This window comes from Pogonomyrmex barbatus, unplaced genomic scaffold, assembly GCF_055798465.1.
Source record: "Pogonomyrmex barbatus isolate J1 unplaced genomic scaffold, ASM5579846v1 scaffold4, whole genome shotgun sequence".
Classification (NCBI taxonomy): Eukaryota; Metazoa; Arthropoda; class Insecta; order Hymenoptera; family Formicidae; genus Pogonomyrmex; species Pogonomyrmex barbatus.
In genome coordinates this window covers 1,122,947-1,145,595 of record NW_028297138.1, presented here as the reverse complement: position 1 = coordinate 1,145,595, position 22,649 = coordinate 1,122,947, and the positions used below count along the sequence as shown (strand labels likewise).

General features: G+C 37.0%; 1 protein-coding gene across 29 annotated transcripts in view; it reads left to right on the top strand.

Moving 5' to 3' along the window:
- pHCl-1 (pH-sensitive chloride channel 1) overlaps positions 1-22,649 on the top strand; it is a 1,184,550-nt gene that overhangs the window by 274,142 nt on the left and 887,759 nt on the right. For 27 of the 29 annotated variants that reach the window (XR_016140122.1, XM_089080706.1, XM_089080698.1 and 24 more), the window contains one exon: positions 18,698-18,868. Coding sequence is in view for 28 of the 29 variants with exons in the window: in XM_089080706.1 (XP_088936832.1) it covers positions 18,708-18,868 (161 nt within the window). In the remaining variant the exon portion in view is untranslated. Of the gene's footprint in view, positions 1-2,505; positions 3,815-18,697; positions 18,869-22,649 lie in introns of all 29 variants that reach the window. The other 2 variants (XM_089080679.1, XM_089080680.1) reach the window with 2 other exon arrangements.

Sequence of the window (22,649 nt, the reverse complement as noted above, 5' to 3'; positions counted from 1 at the left end):
TTCCGCAATCGGCGATTAGTCAGCCGTTTTTATAGTATCCGCGATTTGCGCTAGATGCAATAAAGTGAGGAGAGAGAATACCAGGAACTATTCGTTGAACGTGTTGTTCAAGGAGTCAAAAAATATTGTGTCGCAAATTCAGACCCAGAATTAGCATAAAATAATAACTATCTATATTTTAAATACACAATTCTTACAACAATATTAAATAAACAATTCTTATAACATTTAATTAGTATTTGATTTATGGGGGCTCGAGCCATGCTTGATGCAATCTCTCCTGTCGTGCTCCAGGAGGATTGTATTTGTATATTTGCCAATGGCGTTGGAGAGTGTCACCGCTGCAATCCGACCTGCATCCATCGAGAGAATAGGACCATCATCTCTCTGGAGTACAGGTCGTGGGGATTCGAAAGAATACATGTATATATGTATATTGTAATATACGTATATATATATATATATATATATATATATATATATGTATCATTATATTGTTGACGTGTTATTCTAAATACATTATTTGCGATAAATATCATCACATGCGGTAGTCGAAGGGATAAAATGCCTGCCCGATAAGTAGGAGATCCAAGTTCGCATTCCTGGTTGAGGTGGTATTTTTTCGCAAAATAATTACGAGTTTTCACGACTGGTTCGTGGTCGGGCCCCGCCGTGATGCACTCTCTCCCTTCTTATTTGGGGAGTTTTTCGATATTATATATGATATATTAGGTGTTATTGTTTTGGCATAAACTTAACTTAAATGAATTATTGCATTCAAATGTGAAACTGTTAACTGTTCACGTAATCGCAATTTATTTAATTTCATAATAGAAAATAATTGTTCACATGAATATGTAGAACCAAACGTACTCATTATACATACTCATTATACTGTACTCATTATGCTGTACTCATTATGCTTATTATTATTATTTTGATTATTTATCACCAACGTTAAATTACAAAATCGCAAATGTGTCTGACTATTCTAGACAAGAGCAAAATTTGAATATACTGTGAAAAAAGGATTATTCTTCTGGATTTAAAAATATAATTTTAAAGCGCTAATTTCTGTTAAACGTGATATATTCATAATTTTATGATCGTAAGTTTATATTTCAATACATTGTTATTGTTTATATTATTATTTCTCTGTTATATTTAAATTTGCGTTTAATATTTAAATGTAATAATTATATTACACAATTTTTAATAAATTATATACTAAAGCACACATTTTACAATATTTAAAAATAGAGATAAGCATTTTAAAATTTTCCTGTAATGAATGCTTATTATTAGGACAATCAAAACATTTGAGAGCACATTTCTTTATTTGACTAATAAAAAAATTACCTAGATATAAGTTGAATTCATAAGAACTTATGCATTTTGAGTTCTATATATTACAACATATTTTTGCATATTTCATCCTCAAACGGTTTAGCTAAACTGTTATAAAAAAATTTTATGATATTACAAAGATTCGAGTACTAGTAATTTAAGACTGCACTATCGTTTATATATACACGCAACGCTATTTTTGTAAGTGTGAAATGCGAAACTTTATCCCAAGGTACAAAAAATATTAGATACGCTCCTGAGATGTGATAACAGACGGACACTCGCAGGCGCTCGCGGGCACTCGTGCCCAATTTCAGCGTTTTGCTGACTCCTATCTTACACTATTGTACACGTATACCTACTATCTTCTATTCCTCTCTCTCCTGGCTCTCTTTTATTACAAATCTTAATCTTATGACTATTTTTTCCGATAATTATTTTTTTTATGGCAGGAAAAAGGAATAAAAACGTATTTTGTTATATTATATATGTTTATTTTTTAAACAATTTGAATACAATTCGATTTAGGTGTGAAACCTTTTTTTATTCATATTTTTTTTCACACATTAAAAATTAAAACTAACAGTTCGCAATCGATGAGTTGATGTCTATCGAAGATATCGCTCTCGCGTATCACGTTCGGTACGTCCTCGGTGTCTGTTACAACAGAAACGAGGATTGGAAAATATTGGAAAATTGCGTACACTTGGTATCGATTGTATTAACGACTCTGACTAGTAGATCGAACATTACATCGATAATCCATCAAGATCAAACATACGGCTTAACGTCGATTCGATCATCATTATGCCTACGTTTAAAGATTCAAGGCATACGAGTGTAACGTCGTTCATCAAGCAAATTCTGACGATTAACGGTCTGACGCTTATAAAATTGTCATTGTAATTGTTTCGTAGCAATTTGTAGATATTCCATCACTGCTCATAGAGTCCATGATATAAAGAAACAAGGTGTACTCTTGCGCATGAAAATAAGGATGGATCAATGAGGATGATGGAACAAGTAGTCGACAAAGAAATTGCAACTGTTAACTCCCCCTTTCCCTTCTCCCTATTTCTAGGAATTTCATTGTTGTGATCGAACATGTAGCGATATGTTCACTAAAGGAGCGCGATAACGTGATTAAATTTTTTCCAGGAAGAGCCGCGATAAGATAGTTTTTCCTAGAAATCGTATATGTCGCGATGTGTCAAGAAAAACGCCGATATTCCGGCTATAAACAAATTGCGACACGAAGATTATGCTTCGGTTTAGTCAAAGGGACAAAAAGATTCCAGATGATATATAGTAAGTCACTGAGCACGCGGGATCATAGTAGATGTCTTGGAAGCCTAATGAATTGATTGAATATAAAAGAAAAAATGCGAAAAGAGAAAAAGAGAGAAAACACTTCGAACGAGTGGAACGCGAGTTGCTGGAGCAATGCAGCCAGGTCGCTATCTTTGGTGGAGTGTTTCGCTTCAACGCTGTAAAAAGACACGGTAATGTGAAAATGAACACCGCGTTCAATGGCGAATTTGTGACGGACGATAAACGCGCCAATAAAAACAATATAAACATAAAAAATAATGAACTTTTTCGAGTGTCAACTGTGCTCGAGTGGTACGAGCAGCACGTTATCGAATGTTGGCATCGCTTGAAGAGTTTCAGGGAAGCGACAGTGGATGGACGCTGTCATGAATTCTCAATCTGACTGTAAACGTGAACAAATATAATCTCATGCACGCAGGATGTTATTTTGAAGTGCCGCGGGAAATTATGTTGAAGAGAGCGTGACGCACAGTCAATGGACATCCGTGTTTTGCGTGGTCGGTGGTCGCGCCTCTGCATTCAGCCGAAAGGAGTATATAACGAGAATCGTTATTGATACGACGTCATTGGTTCTGAACCTCCAAGGTGTTTCCTATGACGTTGGACCAAATTAAAAAGTTTAAACATCTCCATCAATGTTTATGGTATCGAGGGGAAGGAAATTCTGCCAATACGCTGACAAATAAGAAGATGACGAAACACGTAAATTGATTATACGTGCAAGATCCGCGCGACGACAACGGGGCACTTCGTATGCATCAAAAACCTATTCCGTCTCGTGAGCTCGCACATAAACAGAAAGAAATGCAAGAAATTCTTTTGCGTTCAGTACGTATACATTTTAACAAATTGTGAAATATTTTATAATTGTTTATTAAATACTAAAAAGAATCATATTTTCCTTTTGCAGATGTCTACATTATTTCAGTTTATCTGAAAAATTGCAGTCGCATACAATGGACTGCGAACGGATGAACGACTGCGCAATCCGGTATCGAGCGAAGACGACAAATCGAATTTAAGAACCATCTGTAATAAGGAACGACTTCCATTCATCGTGTACGCGGATCTGGAGTGCGTAGTAGCAAAAGACCTAGAGAAGAAAGACGCATCGTACATCTATCAGCAGCACGAGGTATTTAGCGTTGGATACTATAATACATAAGATGCTCGTACAATGATGCATTATCGGCGTATCGATTTCGTCGCAGTGAGGACTACGTTGCGTGATTCGTTCGACAACTCAAAGACTTGGCGCATCAAGTAAAAACTCTAGTATCTGCAAAGTCCCCATAGAAACGGTGTCGAGAGAACAGTGGGAGGCTTATCGTAGCGCGACGCGTTGTCATATTTGTAAGAAACTATTTGCGTCGGATGACATGCAGGTATGCGATCATTGCCACCTTACCGATCGTTATCGCATTCAAACTGCAATCTAAATTATAAAAATTCATACCGCATTCCCGTAGTCTTTCACAATTTATCCGTGACGCGCATTTTGTCATCACAGAAATAGCTATGGCGTTGGAAGGCAAGGTCGAGGTGCTGGCGATAACAAAGGAAAGACACATTTCGTTTACTAAACACGTTAATGATACCGCCGATCAGATTTGCAAAATTGCGTACGGTTCATCGATTTATACAAATTTTTAAATACCAACTTCGATAAATTAACATCTTTTCTAACGAGGAAGAAATTAAAAATTTTGCATTTCGAATTTTCAACATTATCGAATGAAGATTTTGACTTGTTGACGCGTAAAGGTATCTTTCCCTACAAATACGTGGATCGCGCAGCAAGTTGCAAAACACTACCACTACCACTACGCGACTACCACTACGCGAATTGTTCTATAGCTCGTTGACCGGTGTTGGAGAACGATTATGCGCACGCCAAATGTCTGACAGCGGTTCTCCATTGAAACCCTAGACGAATATAGCGATCTATATTTGAAGACCGATGTCTTGTTATTGGTCGACGTTTTCGAAAATTTTCGCGAAAGTTGTATCCAAAGTTACATTCTCGATCCCGCGCATTACTACACATTGTTAGGTTTTACATGGGACGCCAGGCTGAAACATACGCACATAAAATTCAAGTTGCTCACTGACATTGATATAGTTATGTTTATTGAGCACGGTATACGCGACGGCCTCAGTCAATAATCCGACAGATACGCGCAAACCAATAATAAGTACATGCGTTCGTATAATCCGTCGAAACCGCCGTCATACTTGATGATCTACGGATAATGGGTGGAAGACATTGCAAACATTGACGCAAGCGCGATCATTTCGGATTCACCCACAGCTTATATTCTCAAGGTCAATCTCAAGTATCCCTATCATCTGCACGACCGACATACTGATCTACCTTTCTGTCCGACGCGCGATAAACCATTCGGCACGCGGCAGGATAAACTTTTTTGCGACGCTATACGATAAGAAGCGATACGTTATTCACTATCGCAACCTGCAGCAATGTTCGCGTCACAGTCTTCGTATCGCAAAGATAAACCGCGTATTACAATTTGTTCAATCTACCTGGTTACGTTATTTGACGCGATTACGTCAAACTTAATATACAATATTTAGAACGCGCGCGAAAAATGATTTCGAGAAAAATTCTAAATTGAACAACGCGGTAGTCAACAATGGAAAATGTTCGAAATCATGTAGATGTAAAATTGATAACGAAATGGGACGGGCGGTGCGGCGCGAAGACAATGGTCGCTAAACTAAATTTTCACAGCTGCAGCGTCTTTGCGGAAAATTTAATCGTCGTCGAACTGCAAATTCGAGATGAAAATTCAACAAGCCGATTTACGTGAGTATGTCTCAACAGAGTATACTCAACATCGAAAATATCGAAAATATGCTTGTGCGAATTTTACCACGAATACATGTCATCGCTGTATGTTGCGACAAATGCAAGAATATGAACACCGACACAGACAATCTTATATATCACATCGAATGTGACGATGTTTACGAGATGAAACGCGATGTCGCTAGATTCTACACGAGCGATTATCCGACGGACAATGCGTGCGGGATGCCTCTCGTGAATAAAAAAGTATCCGGCCTGATGAAGGATAAAAATAACGGTACGATAATGCCAGAATTCATCGGACTCAGAGCGAAGATGTACGCGGTGTGGATAGATGGTAAAAAGAATACTAAAAGGGCGAAAGGTGTAAAGAGAACGTCACAGCGCGAACAATAACGTTCGACGATTACACGCGGTGCTTGAAAGAATCGAAATGACTCGTCGTCTGTAAGATCAAAGCTACACAAGGTATATACAGTGACCGAGTCGAAAATCGCTCTGAGTCTGAGTTTGTACGATGACAAAACGATGCATCGTATCGGAGACGTTACAGTGGGGCATTCTGGCGGATATCTTTGTAATATACATGTATGTATAATGTACATACATTTTTATATATTTACATTTTTATATATGTAGTTTATACACACATATATATATATATATATATATATATATATATGCACGTATATATGTATGCATGTATGTATGTATGTACTATTGTAGCCCGGATTGGGTTACAAGATTGTAATTAGGGAAAATTGGGTTCGCCGAGCCTTAGGAGTTAGAACTCCGAGCAGGATCGTAGGTGGAAGGTTCTTCTGGTCAAATATTATTACTCACTTTCGTTAAGTAGCTGATTTATTGGTATTTCTTGACAATGTTTCGTGTGAATCTCGTTATTACTGATAACGACTGCCCGTGACGAAGTACAACTGTCTTGTTACGTATTGTGACTGCCCACTCTCGGTGATTTAGCGACCGTTTTTATAGTATTCTAATAGTGTCGTCTTATAATTCTAAATCGGATCATATATGATCAAAACAGCGCACTCTCGCAAATTCCTCGCAGATTCGCGCTCTGCTTAGGAATTTGCGGACTTGCATGCTTGCATGCTTGCATTTCCGGCCGGCGTTTCCGTAGCATCGACTATTCCGAGATTCGAGAATGATTGTGAGGATAAGATATAATATGGCAAAAATAATATAAGGAGTAATTCGGGCTACAACAGTACGTATGTACGTATGTACATATATATGTATGTATGTATGTATGTACGTATGCATGTGTATACATATGTATTATGTGTATATATACGTATGTACGAATGTACGTATTTCATGTAGTTTTATACATTTTATATATTGTTGTACACGTATTGTACACGTATTGTACATTTTATACGTTTTAATAAATTTTTTTTATAGTAAAAATACATGCGCAATTTTTATATTTTATAAATAGTTTATGAATATATTTATAATTATAATATGTGTAGATTATATGTGTAGATTATTAATTATATGTGTAGATTTTTTTTACACTTTATGAAGATGTAATGAAAGAAAAGGAATAATAATAAGATTATATACATTATATATTTATTTTTAATATGATGTAAAAGTAAAATGAATTAAATCACACTGCTTTTGTGTATCCAAGAATTATGTGATCCATCGAATCCCAGCCACTTGACGAAAACATTGTCCCCTTTCCTGCGGAGTATTTTCCCCACGAGAGACATGTTCGCCCGATGCAACTCATGCTCATAGAACGCTCCAACAATGGATTTTCTACGATAGTCCTCGAGCAGATAGATTACAGGATTGGTACGTTACACTTTAATGACCTTAAACACCTTGGTGGTCCAATTTGGCGTGTAACCTTTTTCAAAAACTGTCTTGTACTCATGCGTACCAAATCTCCTATTTTGAATTTTACTGGACCTCTATCGCGCTGTACACCGTATACAAGAGTCTTTTGATGATAACGGAAGTTACGTCAATGGGTCGCATACTGATAGGGCGACGCTTGTGCGCATTGACACGAGACACGGTAGCGTGTCGATCTACTTGTAATTATCGTTGAGCGCAAACATCTTCCACATGTAGTTTGTAAGTGTACGATGGAACTGTTCGACGATCGATGCCTTCAAGAATATGTGGAATAATGATTACCCTAATAGCACAGGACATTTTCAGGATGATCGTGTATAAGTCCTGAATATCCCGGGACATATGTAGGACATGTTTAGGACACTACAATTAGACAAAAATTTCTGGATGTTCTGTGGACTAGCAAATAAGCGCCTCATTACTGGAAACGTCCTCGGGACTCAGCCTCAGGCTATCCTGAGAACTTTTTTAGGACTTCAGGATAATTTCAGAATATCCCACAAGCATCCTGGGGACGTCCATAATGTAACCAATATTGATCCAGAATATATTATTATGGTATTTTTGAATATGTTTCAGGACTGTGTCAAGACAATATCAAGATTATTAACAATTATTTATTAAAAGAGCGTTATATATATCTTATGCCAACCCAATGCTTCCGACTGCCGAGCGCATATATGCGTGCCTTGAATGTGTATTTATGCGTGCGTGCGTGCGTGCGTGCGTGCGTGCGTGCGTGCGTGCGTGCGTGCGTGCGTGCGTGCGTGCGTGCGTGCCTGCCTGCCTGCCTGCGTGCGTACATCTCGCATCGATCCTATATTACAGCGGCCGATTTCGAGAAATAAATTTAATATGCGATAATAAATAAGATAATGAGTTATAGTATAAGATAATAAATTGTGTATGTAATAAATATAATTTTTTTCGCAAATGTCTGTATACGTTTTGTTAATTATTTCAATCGTGCATATATCAGAAATATCAGAATCTAAACGATGATCAACGGAATTTTGCATTGGTAGAGTGGCAATGTATCTTACTTGCCATGCGAAAAACCCGGGTTCGATCTCCTGCCACTCTTCGTTAGAGCTATCTATTCTTACCTCCTTTTTTTTTATCTTCCTTACAACATGAAATATACGACTAATAAATTTAATTAGAATAAAAAATTTTTAATAACATTTTATTTGCAAAATCGTTATGACGCTGTACATTTGTGAATTTTTATCATGGTGTATCTTTAAAAATGTAGAGGCGACACGAGGGATGAAGAGGGTCTCTGATAATGAATAACTTTAATGAGCACACAAAGATGTATAATAAAAGATTTATAATAAAAAGGAGAGATCAGTATAATATGTACCGCGCAAGCGACTCGATGTGCGCGACATCCCACGGCGGGCAAGTTCTGCAGCGACATCCGCTTGCATACGATTGGCTGATCCAATACGATGTAGTGCTGCAATCGTGAAAGCGTAAAAATACGAACTGATTTCCTAACATTCCCCCTCGAATGCAGCGCGTTTTTGAGTTCACTACGCTTCTGCGATTCCGACTATCTCGGAAATGCTTGTTTTTGCATAATTCCTTCGTGAGGAAATCCGCGGCCATCTTTTTCGTAAACACGTGAATTATTTGTGAGGAGCCCCTCGCGCATAATATCCCTCATAAAGTGATGCTTTGTGTCAATATACTTGGATCTAAACGTGGAACGTGTGATTCATCGCCAGGAATTGAATCCCTTGGTTATCGCACATTATCTTTACCTTTCCTGGCTTGAATAACACCAATTGCCGTGCGAAATCTTGTAAATACATGGAGGCTTCCTTCGCAGCCTCCGCCAGCGCCTTGTATTCCATAGAGGAAAGCGACTGTTCTCTGCTTCCTCGACTCCCAACTAATTGCCGAGCCGTTGAGTGTAAAGATAAATCCGGAAGGACCGATCAATAGGGCATCCAGCTCAATTGGCATCCGCAAATCCCTCGAGAACTCCTGATTTTTTCTTATAGGTAATTCCGAGCCCGATAGTACTCGAGTACCTCTTGAGATATCTTAACACTCTCTTCGCAGTCTTCCAGTACCTCTCGTCGTGACATGAGTTAAATTGACCCAAGACGCTGATGATATGTGCAATGTCCGGCCTCGTAGTCATCGCGAGATAGTTAAGGGCGCCAACTAGCTCCCGATAAGCTTTTGCTTCTTGGTTTTTCCCAGGTTCTTTGTTGTTCGCGTCGAGTTTCACACCCACCTCGGTGCTTACGGGACTGCTATCCTTCATTCCAAAACGAGCAAGGAATTCTCGAATGTAATCCGTTTGAGAGATCGAAATGACTTCCTTTCCGTAGATGATCTCAATTCCCAGGCAGTGCTGAGCCGTTTCTAAATCCTTTATATCATATATTTTTGGAACAAAATCGTGCAAGAAATCCAGATCCTTCTTACGATGATAGAATATCAGGAGATTGTCAACGTAGATGGCTACGAACGATGACTTTCCCCTTCGATCGATGCGATAGATGCACGAGTCCGCAGATGGATCGAGGTTAATCCCAGTTGGCGAAGTTCCTCGTCCAATTTCTTATGCCACTAGTGCCCCCTTGTTTCAGTCCATCAAAGGGTCTTATTCAAGAGGCAAACCTTATCTCCACCTTGAAGCTGCTGTAGCATCTTTCTCGCTTTCTTTCCTATTTCGTCGTTCTTCTCCCTTCGGGATGTGATCTTCTCTAATCGATATTAAATTCAGAAGCTCTATGAAAGTTTCTTCTTCGATATCGTCGTGCAGGTAGGCGGTCTTGACATTTGGTGTATTTTCAGGCCATATTGAGCAGCGAGGGCAAGTAACAGACGAATAGAGCCAAATCTCGCGACAGAATGATAGTCAATACCGAACTGTTGCGTGAATTTCCTAGCAACGAGTTGTGCTTTTCTTCTTTTGATTTTGCCGTCTGCTTTATATTTATTCCGCAGCACCATTCGGCACCTGATGATTCGGACCTATCGGCATTTCTTGGACTTATCGACGATTTTCCACGCGTTATTTCTGATCAGACACTCGACTTCTTCGATCATCGCATCTTCTCACTCGTCTCGATTGGGTCCTAATAAAGCTTCCTGTGAAAATTTCCGACGAGCAGCCAAGTTAGCCTGCTCGGGCTCCGCATTCCTTGATCCGTAGGTGTTCATTGGATCGCTTTCCGTGCCATATCTCGTCTTCCCACCTAATGTAATTGAAGCCCACCGGTTACGAATATAGTTAGCCATCACCGCAACTTCCGCCCAGAAGGATAATGATAGTCTCGATTGCGTCATACATCGCATCATCTCAATCAACGTGCGGTTTTTATGTTCCGCCACTCCATTTAATTGTGGCGTGTATGGCGTAAGTTCCCTTTGCTCTTTAAGTATCGATCGAATACCTCGTTATAAAATTCTCGGTTGTTGTCCGATCGCAGACGTTTGGTTTTCCACCCGATCTGATTTTCAACCTTGAATTCCTTAAAGTGTCGAAAGATTTCGCCTTTACTTTGGAATCGTACTTTTGTCTATCGAGAGTGATCGTCCGTAAACGAGGATATATCGAGCTCCTCCTTGAGATATGATCCTCATCGGCCCGCATATATCTATATGAATCTCGCTGCTTTTCCGTAACCATTTTCCGAAAGGTAGCGCTGTTATCTTTGCTTCGGCGCATATCTCGCACGTAGTTGGTATAGTATGTTTATGTCTTCCAAATCGAGCCCTTCGACTGTATCTCGTTTGCTCATTCCGATCGCGCCAATTTAGGCCGAACCTTTCGTGCCATTCCCTTGTCATTATTTTTCGCGGATCCTTTGCAGATTTCAATTCTTCATCGAATTCGCGTACACAGTATAGGTCTCCCTTTCGATTTGTTGTAAGGATTTCAGCTCCGTGACGGTCCTTCATTATGGCCTTTTTCTTCTCGAAGATGACTTAATTTCCGGCGTCCGTGATCTTCGCTACAGAGATCAAGTTACTCCGTAGTTCGAGAACGAGCACCGCGTCCGTTAGTCGCACCATTCCTTCCCATTCTTGGAGATAATTTTCACTGTGCCTTTCACCTTAATTTCGGCTGATGCATAGTTCACGAGGTTGAGCCTTTCCTGGCTTCCGAAAGCTGAAATCCGCTCGAACTTATCCTCGTCGCGGCATAGGGCGATGCGCACCCGCTGTCAAGGCACCAAGTTTCGTCTCTCCGAGCGTACCCTGTACAATAGAAAATTTCATTGTCGTATGATACTAGAAAGGAGATATCTTCGCCGATTGCAGCCTTTTTTTGGTCTCGCTCTTTTGAGGACACTCTGTGGCTTTGTGTCCAATTTGATGGCATCTGTGGCATCTGAACTTGAACTTTGGCGATTTCGATGATCGAGTTTTTTCCCTCCTTAGGTTCAATTTATCGTAAGTCTTGAGCGCCGCTTTGTTTCTGGTAAACTTTCCACCTCGGACGAGCATCGCTTGGTCATCGTTACTGTTCCGTTGCTCTCTCGCTGAGTTCTCGTCTATGATCTTTACTTTCAGTTGCTTCGAGTCGGGAAGTTCATCCCTAGATTCCATGGCGCACCTGAAGTTTTCAAAGCTATTAAGCTGTGCAGCAGCATGATAGATTGTAATTCTGGGCTCACTTGGACATTAATGCGGATAACTGTATTGGAGAATGTTTTTGTACGTTACCGTTCTCGTTGAGTCGATGAAAAATCAGACGTTTCCACAATGATATTTTCTTGACCGGCCCTTTAGATTCGAAAAGAGCTTTAATTACAAAAGACGTTATAATTTCTAACCTAACAAGTGAAATGATATGAAATTTTTGTCAGATATCAAGGACAAGTCATACCAATTTGAAAACAAATGGTTATATCGATACGTAAAGCGCATGAATATTTAAAACAAAAGTCACCTTACTTTTTGATCATAGTAGTATTATACAATTTAAAAAATTGTTGTCTTCTTTTCTCTCTGACGTCAATCCTCACTGACTAACTCGTTTCATCGGTACGCAATTTAATTTATAATAATGCCGACTTCGCGAAATTCCTCGATGATCGAGAGCATCTCGTTGTTGTGAGCGTTGTGATCAGCTCAGTGCGAAACGTCAAACAATCGGAGTCGATCCACCAGCTCGTTAGGATTATCCCAATGCACGGGGCTGCCGAAATTTAAACTTAGATAGAGACTTTTTATTAATAATCAATTAATCAGAATCGTAACATAAGGAGCAGAGACTGTAGTTAGAGATACATTTCCCAATTTTTTACGAGACTATTGTACTCTGCCCACCAATGATTCGCTGGGTCCTACAGTGATTCTGACTTATCGATCTGATGATCCGCTGAGTCAATATTGATAAATGCGCTAGGATTAATATTGATAAATACGCGCTTATCGAAACATAGTAATAATTTAGAAACATTGAAAAATGCATGACTTATGATTGCAAGTAATTATTACGAGAAGAATACTCGAACAATTATTTAGTATAATTTATTATTTAAAGCACAACATGTTACGAAATATATGTTTATATAGACATAAAAATCAGTGCGAACGAACAGTATAATAATGAAGATAGAATTTATGCATTTCTTTTTAAATTAGAGAAAGAGAAAAGAAAAATGGAACAAATAAAAAGAATTAGTGTATTTATTTTTCTTATTATTCTAGATTATTGTTAACTAATGTGTCCGTTTCGATGCGTGCCTATTTTTCATTGCATTATCTTATCAATCCTACGGATTGACAAATCAGGCCGATAAGTCAGGATCATATAGGAATCATTGACGGGCAGTATACATTGGATCAGTAGCGCCTCTCGCGACAGAAATTGCAACCGTACGAAGGCGATGATGACGATAATGACGTTTCTTAAGAGAATACTGGACTCTGTTTTACCGATTGATTATATATTTAGTATCATTTTTCCATTTTTCTTCACTTTCCTTAAAAAATCCTTTTACAGAATGAGAGAAAATATCTAACTATTTAGTTGTTGGATATTATAATATTTATGGGCCATACTTATGGAAAGGTATTAAATGATATAAAGATATTAAATGATATAAAGAAACAAAAAGAAATTTGTATTACAGTTTTCTGTTATTGTTTAAGTTACTTATATTTTATATATATATATATATATATATATATATATATATATATATTAAGTTGCTTATACTTGATATATATAATACAAAGTACTATTAAACTTGAAACTTATTTACTCATATTTGTGCAATATCTAAGAATATTTTGAGATCTTCAAAATAAGATTTGAAAGCTTATAGGAAAAGTACAAAAGTATGCGAAGTTTAGGAAGATAGATTCATATGTATGCAATATATATGTATGGATGTATATATGTATAAATGTATCTATGTAATATATATATATATATATATATATATATATTATATTTAAATGTGCATATGTGTGAACGTTCTCGTCAGAGTTTACTCATCAGTCCAACATCCTTTTAAAGTAAAAATTTCCGGATTGGACTTTGATTCTTATTATTTCTGCTCGTAGAACACGTAGAAGAAAAATAAAATAACTTTTGTTATGTAAATCGTATTCAAACTATCGATTGATTCTACTTAGAACTTGATCAATTCAGCCATTAATAAGATCCGATAATCTCTATTATTCAACTCGCTGGCTCGCATAAAGTCACACGGTAGTGTTTCGGCTGTGGAGTTGACATCCAAGACATCGGGACTATTGTGTGTCTCTTGATATTCACCTTTAAAGTGCATTCAGGGAGCTTGCTACCGTATTATCAATATTGACGCTAACACTTTATTTACGGAGTCAAAATAGTACTAGTAAATGCTCCATGAACAGCGGTAGTGAATGTAGTATTAACGCGTATAGCGTTTATAAATATCGATTTCAAACCTAACAAAACAGTAAAGAAAAGCAAGATCGAAGAAAACTATTATTAGCAGCAGTAGTATTTACAATGCGATAATTAATAGATTCTTTATCATCTGAAAGCGATGATGAAGAATTAGAAATAATAAAAAGAAATATAAATTTAAGAAGATATATACAGAGAATTGAAAATTATGCAAAAAATAAAATTAAAAAAAATTTTATTTTAAAATAAAAAAAATTAAATTAATTAAATTAAATTTTAATGTTTAAACTTTAAATTTTTTATCGAAATTTAGCAAAAATTTCAAAATCTCTGTATTAATAGACAATTCGGGATAACAGATAACTAATTATTAAGGAGATGCTGGACTTATATTATCTAACGCAGTAATTTTTGTATTGCTTTCATTTTTTATTTTTTTATTAATTTTATAGATCTGGAAATCCTTTTTCACAATTAAAGTTTATGTATTAATACGTATTTAGTATATGAATTTCGTATTAAGAACGAGAAAAATTTTTTAAATTTAGATCTTTTTTACCATTTGATATTTTAAAATGACGTCCAAAGTTGTTAAGTTGCATCAATATTTGCTTTATATAAAAATTTTACAGCCTGTATCTACAAAACTGATATTGCTAAACTAGAAGATTACATGAAGAAACAATGTTGAGTTCTTAGAATTAAGTTAGGTACTTAATAAAATCCAAAAAAATAATACAAAAATTTGATCATTTGTATGTAGAGAAATGTATAAGTGTATGTATGTATGTATCTATGTATGTTTAAATGTGCACATGTGAGAACGTTTTCGCCGGAGTTCGCTCGTCAGTCCAGAATCCCCTTAACTACTGTTCATGGAGCTCGCAAACGCTAACGCTACCAACCGCTATTAATGCACTACCCGAAGCGATAGTGTTGATAGCGCGAAGTTATGACGTAAAATCACTACCGATATAAAGTAACGATAGTCTTTGGTAGCGCTACCAATTAGCTTTCCGAACAGTAATAGTGCTAAATAGCGCTAATAGTGCTAATAATCCCCAAATCCATAATAACATATTTCATTTGTATAAAAGATTTGATATAAAAAAATGGTGTCAAGTTATAGTTACATTATTTCGAAAATTCAATATACAATTGCTTTTAAAGAATAAAATCCATGTGATACGTATCTTTATATTTCCATTAAAGCTTTCTTATTCTGAAATGACAATAGCTCTAATTCTTTTTAAAAAATGATAATATCATGAAATTGCATTACCTGATTCAATGTAAATAATATGTATCCAATCTAAGTGATATATTACTTAAATAATATCATGTATACCATTTGTATAAATGATTTGATATCAATAATTGGTGCCAAGTCATGTAAATTATTACAACTATACTTAAAAAATAAAACCCAAAAGATAGAATATTGAAGTTTAAAAAAATAAGGCCTAATAATTATACACTATAAAGGATATGATATATTAATAATAATGTTTCATTAAACATATATTTATTCTAATTAATAAATACTAAAATTCCAAAATAGTTTCAATATTGCATGATATATATAATTGTACTATTCTGTCACGTATTCTGCTGTATATTTTAAATAGAGGTATATTTTAAATCTTCTTTTTATAAACCTAAGATCACTAAGTATAATTATAAAGATAATAAAATGGAGGCTTTGTTATATGCAAATCTAGTGCCTCTTGAAGGAGTTAGGTGTCCTATTGCTTGTACTGGATTCCGAGCTTAGTTTGATAAAATCTGAGACATCTCTGCGAGATAGTTTACTATCCGGAGATAATATATAATTATCCTCTCGAGCTTTTTAAGCTTGACATAAAAACGTTTCTTAGGGATAAGAAGTGTTAGAGGGTGTCGCCACTGCAATCCGACCTGCATCCATCGAGAGAATAGGATCATCATCTCTCTGGAGTACTAGTCGTGGGGATTCGAGAATATATATCCAGTCAGCAAAATGTTAGCAGAGTCGGCAAAACTGGCAACAGATTTAATCAGAAAATGTTAGCAAACTGACTTCATCTGAAGTCTCATTCTGTTTACATTCTATTGACAGAACCTGTTAACGTTCTGTGTCAGCAGACTGGCAGCAGAAATTGAGCAGATCCTGCCATCAAATTGTGTCGCGCAAGTCCTGCTCGCTTTCTGATAGCAAACTACAACAGAATCTGCCGGCACAGAATGTCAACAGATTCTGTCAGGTTTCTGGCAATAGTTTGCTAGCGTCAGATATTACAGAATCTGTTAGCAATCTGTTGGCTTTCTAACAGCAAAAATTTATAACAGACTTTGCGCATAATCTGTCTTTTTAGGTTTGGTTATCGGGGCATGTATATATGTATATTGTAACGTATGTATATGTGTGTATCATTGAATTGTTGATATATTATTCTAAACACGTTATTGCGATAAATATCATCACATGTCTCTATGATCGAAAGGATAAGATGCCTGCTCGGTAAGCAGGAGATCCAAGTTTGATTTCTGGCTGAGGTGATATTTTTCGCAAAATAATTATGGATTTTTACGACTGGTTCGTGATCGGGCCCTGTCGTGGCATACGCCCTCCCTTCTTATCTTCTTTTTATGAAACTAAGATCACCAAGTATAATTATAAAAATAATAAAATGGATATATTTTAAATATAGAGCGACCTTAAAATCAAACAAATACACAAAAACTTGGCGCGATCTATATATATATATATATATATATATACGAGGGTAATCTGAAAAGTTTTGAGCCTTAACATGAAGATGATGTTACTCGTCAAAACCATTCTAGTACTACAATAATATATGCTTTGAAAGACTTTTGTGAAAATTTCAGCCATTTTGGACGCTCAGTTGTTGTTTGACAGTCGTTTGTGTTAGTCGATGTCAGTGTTTTTGTAAAAATGGAAAAAATTGAATATCGTGCCGTGATTAAATTCTTACATTTGAAAGGCAATACGCCTGCGCAAATTAAAATCGAGTTGGACGCTGTTTACAGGGACTCTGCCCCATCATTTGCCACCGTAAAAAGATGAGCAGCTGAATTTAAACGTGATCGTACCAGCTTGGCTGATGATGAGCGTTCGGGACGATCAAAAACTGCGACCACCGCTGATAACATCGAAAATGTTCACCAAATGGTACTGGACGACCATCGAATCAAGGTTAGAGAGATAGCAGAGGCTATGGGCATATCGAAAGAACGCGTTTGTCATATATTGATTGAAGAATTGGATATGCAAGCTATCCGCGCGTTGGGTGCCGCGCTTGCTCACTTTGGACCAAAAACGAATTCGAATGAACATTTCCAAGGCCCTGTTGGAGCGGTTCAAGCGAAACGAGTCAGACTTTTTGCGTCGATTCATAACTGTAGATGAAACTTGGATCCACCACTACACTCCAGAGACAAAAGAACAGTCAAAACAGTGGACTGCAAAAGGTGAACCTGCTGAAAAAGGTGAAGACGGTTCCATCAGTTGGAAAGGTAATGACGACTGTTTTTTGAGATAGTCACGGAATTGTGTGTATCGACTATCTTGAAAAAGGTAAAACAATAACGGGAGCGTATTACGCATCATTACTTGGTAAACTGAAGGCAGAAATTGCAAAAAAACGGCCGCATTTGAAGAAGAAGAAAGTGCTGTTCCATCAAGACAACGCATCTGCTCACACTTCGGCGATCGCCATGACCAAAATTCACGAACTGCACAAATTGGTTGACCATCCACCGTATTCACCAGATCTGGCCCCCAACGACTTTTTCTTGTTTCCTAAGCTTAAAGTTTCGCTTGGAGGACAGAGATTTTCATCGAACGAGGAGGTCATCGCATAGGTAAACGCCTATTTTGCGGAGCAAGACGCCAACTACTATTTGGAGGGGTTAAAGAGGTTAGAGTATCGATGGGAAAAGCGTATCGACTTAAAAGGAGATTATGTTGAAGAATAAAACTATATTTGACCGAAAAAATACTTGTTTCTATGTTAGGCTCAAAACTTTTCAGACTACCCTCGTATATATATATATATATATATATATATATATATATATATATAAATACATACACACATATATGAATTTGTGGATATTCCTGGTAGTATATTCTTACAGTATTTAATGTATTAACATGTATTAAATATAAATATATCAGTTTTGAAGTCTATTCGTTTATTAGAAACGAAATAAATTTTTTGCAAACTTATTTTATTATTTTTGGTTTCCCCAACTTTCTTGGATAAATAAGCTTTCTTTCTTGAATATATGGATTTTCAAAATAATAATTGAATAAGTTTTAAAGGTGTTTGTTCACAACCAAAAATCATTTTTAGACTTCCTCTTTTATATTAACAATCAAGATTTTAACATTCAGATTTCTGTTTCAGATGACATAGAATGGGTTGGGTGGCGCTAGGGCGGTGTGCGGGTGGTGGCGGCCGCCTCTCGTCCGTCCTCTCGCTATCCCTTACCACCTTCACGAGCTCCCTAATCTTCACTTCTCTTTGTATTCTCACACTTGCCTTTACTCTCGTCACTCTTGCTCGTGCCGAGGACATGTACGTATAACAAATAGAATAATCACCATATGCAATAGATTCTTAACTTCTCGATTGTTCTGCTATCAAAACACGTCATTTTATGATTCACGGAAGTTTAAGAAGAAGAAAAATATATAAATATTATAAAAGAGTGATGTGATGAATGATATATCGAGAAATTAGATTAATTGTATTGTCACAGAACGCGTTCATTATACAAGAAGAGAGATAATATTATTGGTATATCATTGGTAATAATTGATATAAATATGTTTTATGTTTTATTATGTTATGTTCAAAATTATAAAAAAATTTTCATGAAAATAATTTTATATATACGTTGTTTGATCAAAAAGTAACGAGAAATTTTAAATTTCTCGAAAAGTATTCATTTAATCTTCAATGTTTATCCTATCAATTTCAAGTAGTCCCCTTGTGATATTATACACTTATGCTAATGTAGCTTCCAGTCTGAGAAATACTGGTGGAAACGCCTCTTTAGGTATCGCCTTGTCATCAATTGTTAAAAAACATCGATTGTTGTCCTTTGAGTGTCATTTTGAATTTGAGATGTAACGGTACGCCTTCTGCGCACCGTTCTAGCTGTAAGTGCGATTGGGCTCCGCGCCTGAAACCGAATACACCGACCACTGTGCGCGCGCCCGAAATCAAACACGCTGAACATTGTACGCGCAACAACACGCACCTATTACGTGCGTGTCAAATATTGCCGATAACCCGCGTTATTTTGCAACCTTCAAAATAACAAAACTCGGTCGATTCCCGGTAAAAGAGACGAGACCGATTTAATCCTCTGAACTATCTCCATCTCCGGCCGATATTCAGTAACTGCGATCAGGCATTCCTGATCTTCGCCGAGTATACTGATATCATCTTGAAAAACATGATTTTGAGAAAAACGCATTTAAAGTTTGACAACTTGATATCATGTAGTTTTTTGCGTCTTACCGTTAATCAGCCATGCTTGTTTCATACAATGAACCTCTCTCTTCATATGCAGCATCCTTCAAGGCTGTTCTGCTCCTTCGTCGCTCGATTCGGCCTTCTTTAGATGCAAACATTTGCGCCTCGCGTCTTTCTTTTGAAGACGCGTGCATCGTCAAGCCAATGCAGCTGAATTCGGGCCAATAATTATGCATCGTATGCATTATCAAAAGTATGTGTAGCTTTTATTAAAAATGCTAGCTGCAATATATGCGGCAATTTCTATGGTCTTGATGCCGCTAAATATTCGTTTTGGTGCAAATGACTAAATCAGAAAATTTAGGCTTTCATTATTGTTTTGCATAAAGTCTCCAAAGAGCGGTGTAACAAATCGTCCTTGCTTAATTAGTCGTAAAAATTAATAAAAAGTTAATTATGCGGTATCCGTGGCCTACATTTATCGGCACTTTCACCGATTTTGTTTTCAACTTTTTCGCGGCGGTGCTAATGGTAGGCACTTCGCGCTCGAATGTTTGACGATTCGGAGGTTTTTTTTCCTTATTCTATTCAGACGTCCTGGTGAACTTCGTGAACCCTTTTTATCCATAAATATACGATTCATTCTTATAATATAATTTTAAGTATTATTTTATACGCATATGTAAAACGTACTATGCTGCAGACAGCAACTGACTAAGACATTCCATAAGCATTTTGCCTTCAAGCATTTTGAACTGTAGTTAACGACTACACTTCCGAAAATAATATTTACGAAAAAAAGGATTTATTATATCTATTGTACTCGAAAAAGGCGATAGGAGAATTCTATAGAATGCTGTGCCTCCTAGATCTTCGAGTGTTTACCGACGCGTAGGTATGTGACTCCACTCCAAATATATAACTCGAAAAATATGTTGAATATCCGCTTAGGACGTTAATTCTAAGATTTTAAGCTATTTTTTAAACCAAAAAAAGATTTTTCGATTTTTTTTGAAAATTTCAAACTGGTTTATCTTCTTAAGCCTCACCGTTAACCAATCACTCGCTCTGACGCACGCACCTCGCATTTCGATTATACCTCGCACATTTCACGCGCACTGCAAGATGCACACAGACAAAATCATTGCACATACCAACAGCGCGCTGAGTGTATCTATTTCCACTATACATCTATTTTCACACTATCAATTTAAATAAATACTTATTTATCCAACTGAGTCAAATAATTTTATCAACTTTCGAATCCGGCAACCGACGAGCACGTCCGCGTACTCGAACTCGCACGACACCGCTCGGCGAGGACGGACCGTTATAAAGAAACAGGAAAAAATCACAAAAGGTCTGTCTGGAGAATAGAGTGGTTGCGGCATTACAATGATATTGTCTTTCGCCAAGAACTGTTGGATAAGTAAAGCAGTGTGCGCCGGTGCGTTGTTGTGCAGTGTGCAAAATCCACGAGTCTCTCCACAGTTCGAATCGTTTTTTCCGAATTGCCTCACGCAAATTGCGCAAAAAAGGTTCTGGGTAGTACGCCTTGTTGATTGTATGGCCTGGCGATAGAAATTCATAGTGAACAATTCCATTGTAGTCAAAGAAAATGATTACAAGGACCTTGACATTTGATCGAACTTGTGTTTTTTTCGGTCTTGGTTCTTCAGAAAACTTTCATTGGGACGATTGAGTTTTTGTTTTGACATCGTAGCCACATACATCCACGTTTCGTCACAAATTATAATGCATTTAAACAAGTTTGGGTCTTCAGCAAGCATTTGTTCAGCGATGGTTACGCGATGCTGCTTTTGTTGAAAATTCAGCGATTTCGGAACAAGGAGGGTGGTCACAAAAATCGCTTGTTTTGCGGCTCTTGAATTTGAAATCGAAATCGGTGCTAAATGACAGTTTATCATAACACATTAATCCTCTAAAAGTTTCAAATGATATCTTTCATTGCCGAGATATGAGTTGTTGAAGTCGACATTAAGCTCTAAAGGTCATTGCACACTTTCTACGCGAATCATTACAAGGTTATAGCTGATAGGGAAAAATGTTACAGACAATAGTTGTAGGTGTGTTATAATATAAGACTACCTAATGGTGACCTTGACTTGGTAATGTCAAACCGTTGATTTAGACTTTAGAAATGATTCCTTGTAACCGAAAACGTGCATATTTTCATTGACATAAACATGGAGTGAGTCCTCTCGCCTCTCACTATCCGGGATATTTGATTAGAGTGAGTCCTCTCGCCTCTCACTATCCGGAGTGTTCGATTAGAATGAGTCCCCTAGCCTCTCACTATCCGAAGTACTTGATTAGTGAGTTCCCTCGCCACTCCCTATTTTGTGTATTTAAATGGGTGCATTCTCTCGTCAGCTTTTACGTGCATTTATTTTCGAATCAATCTTTTTGTTTTGAAATAGTAACGGTTTGAAATAGACGTTGCGGATTTCAGAATTTGAATTTTAATCCGTGATATTGATCATATCTAGGATATCACACTAACGTCATTATGTGACTACAGTAACCTACCTTCATGAACCACTTTCACATGTACAATAGTATTTTATTGAATGTTGATCACTTTCCGTCCTATTCACCAGAACAAATATGTGGTAATATTTTCCACTGCGAAAGCGCGATTTCATATATGCTTTGACTAATAATGGATTTTGAATTGTAATGCTGTAATTAAAATAATTTATAGCAGCTGTTAAGTGTCTAGGTTCTAGTATAATTTTTGCACTAAAAAAAAATTCCTTCTTTTTGATGTTTAGCGTAATAAGAAATCGCATTGTTTATCTGGACTTAAGCTAAGGTAGTATAAATCATTGATTGTGAATTGAGGGAACTGAAG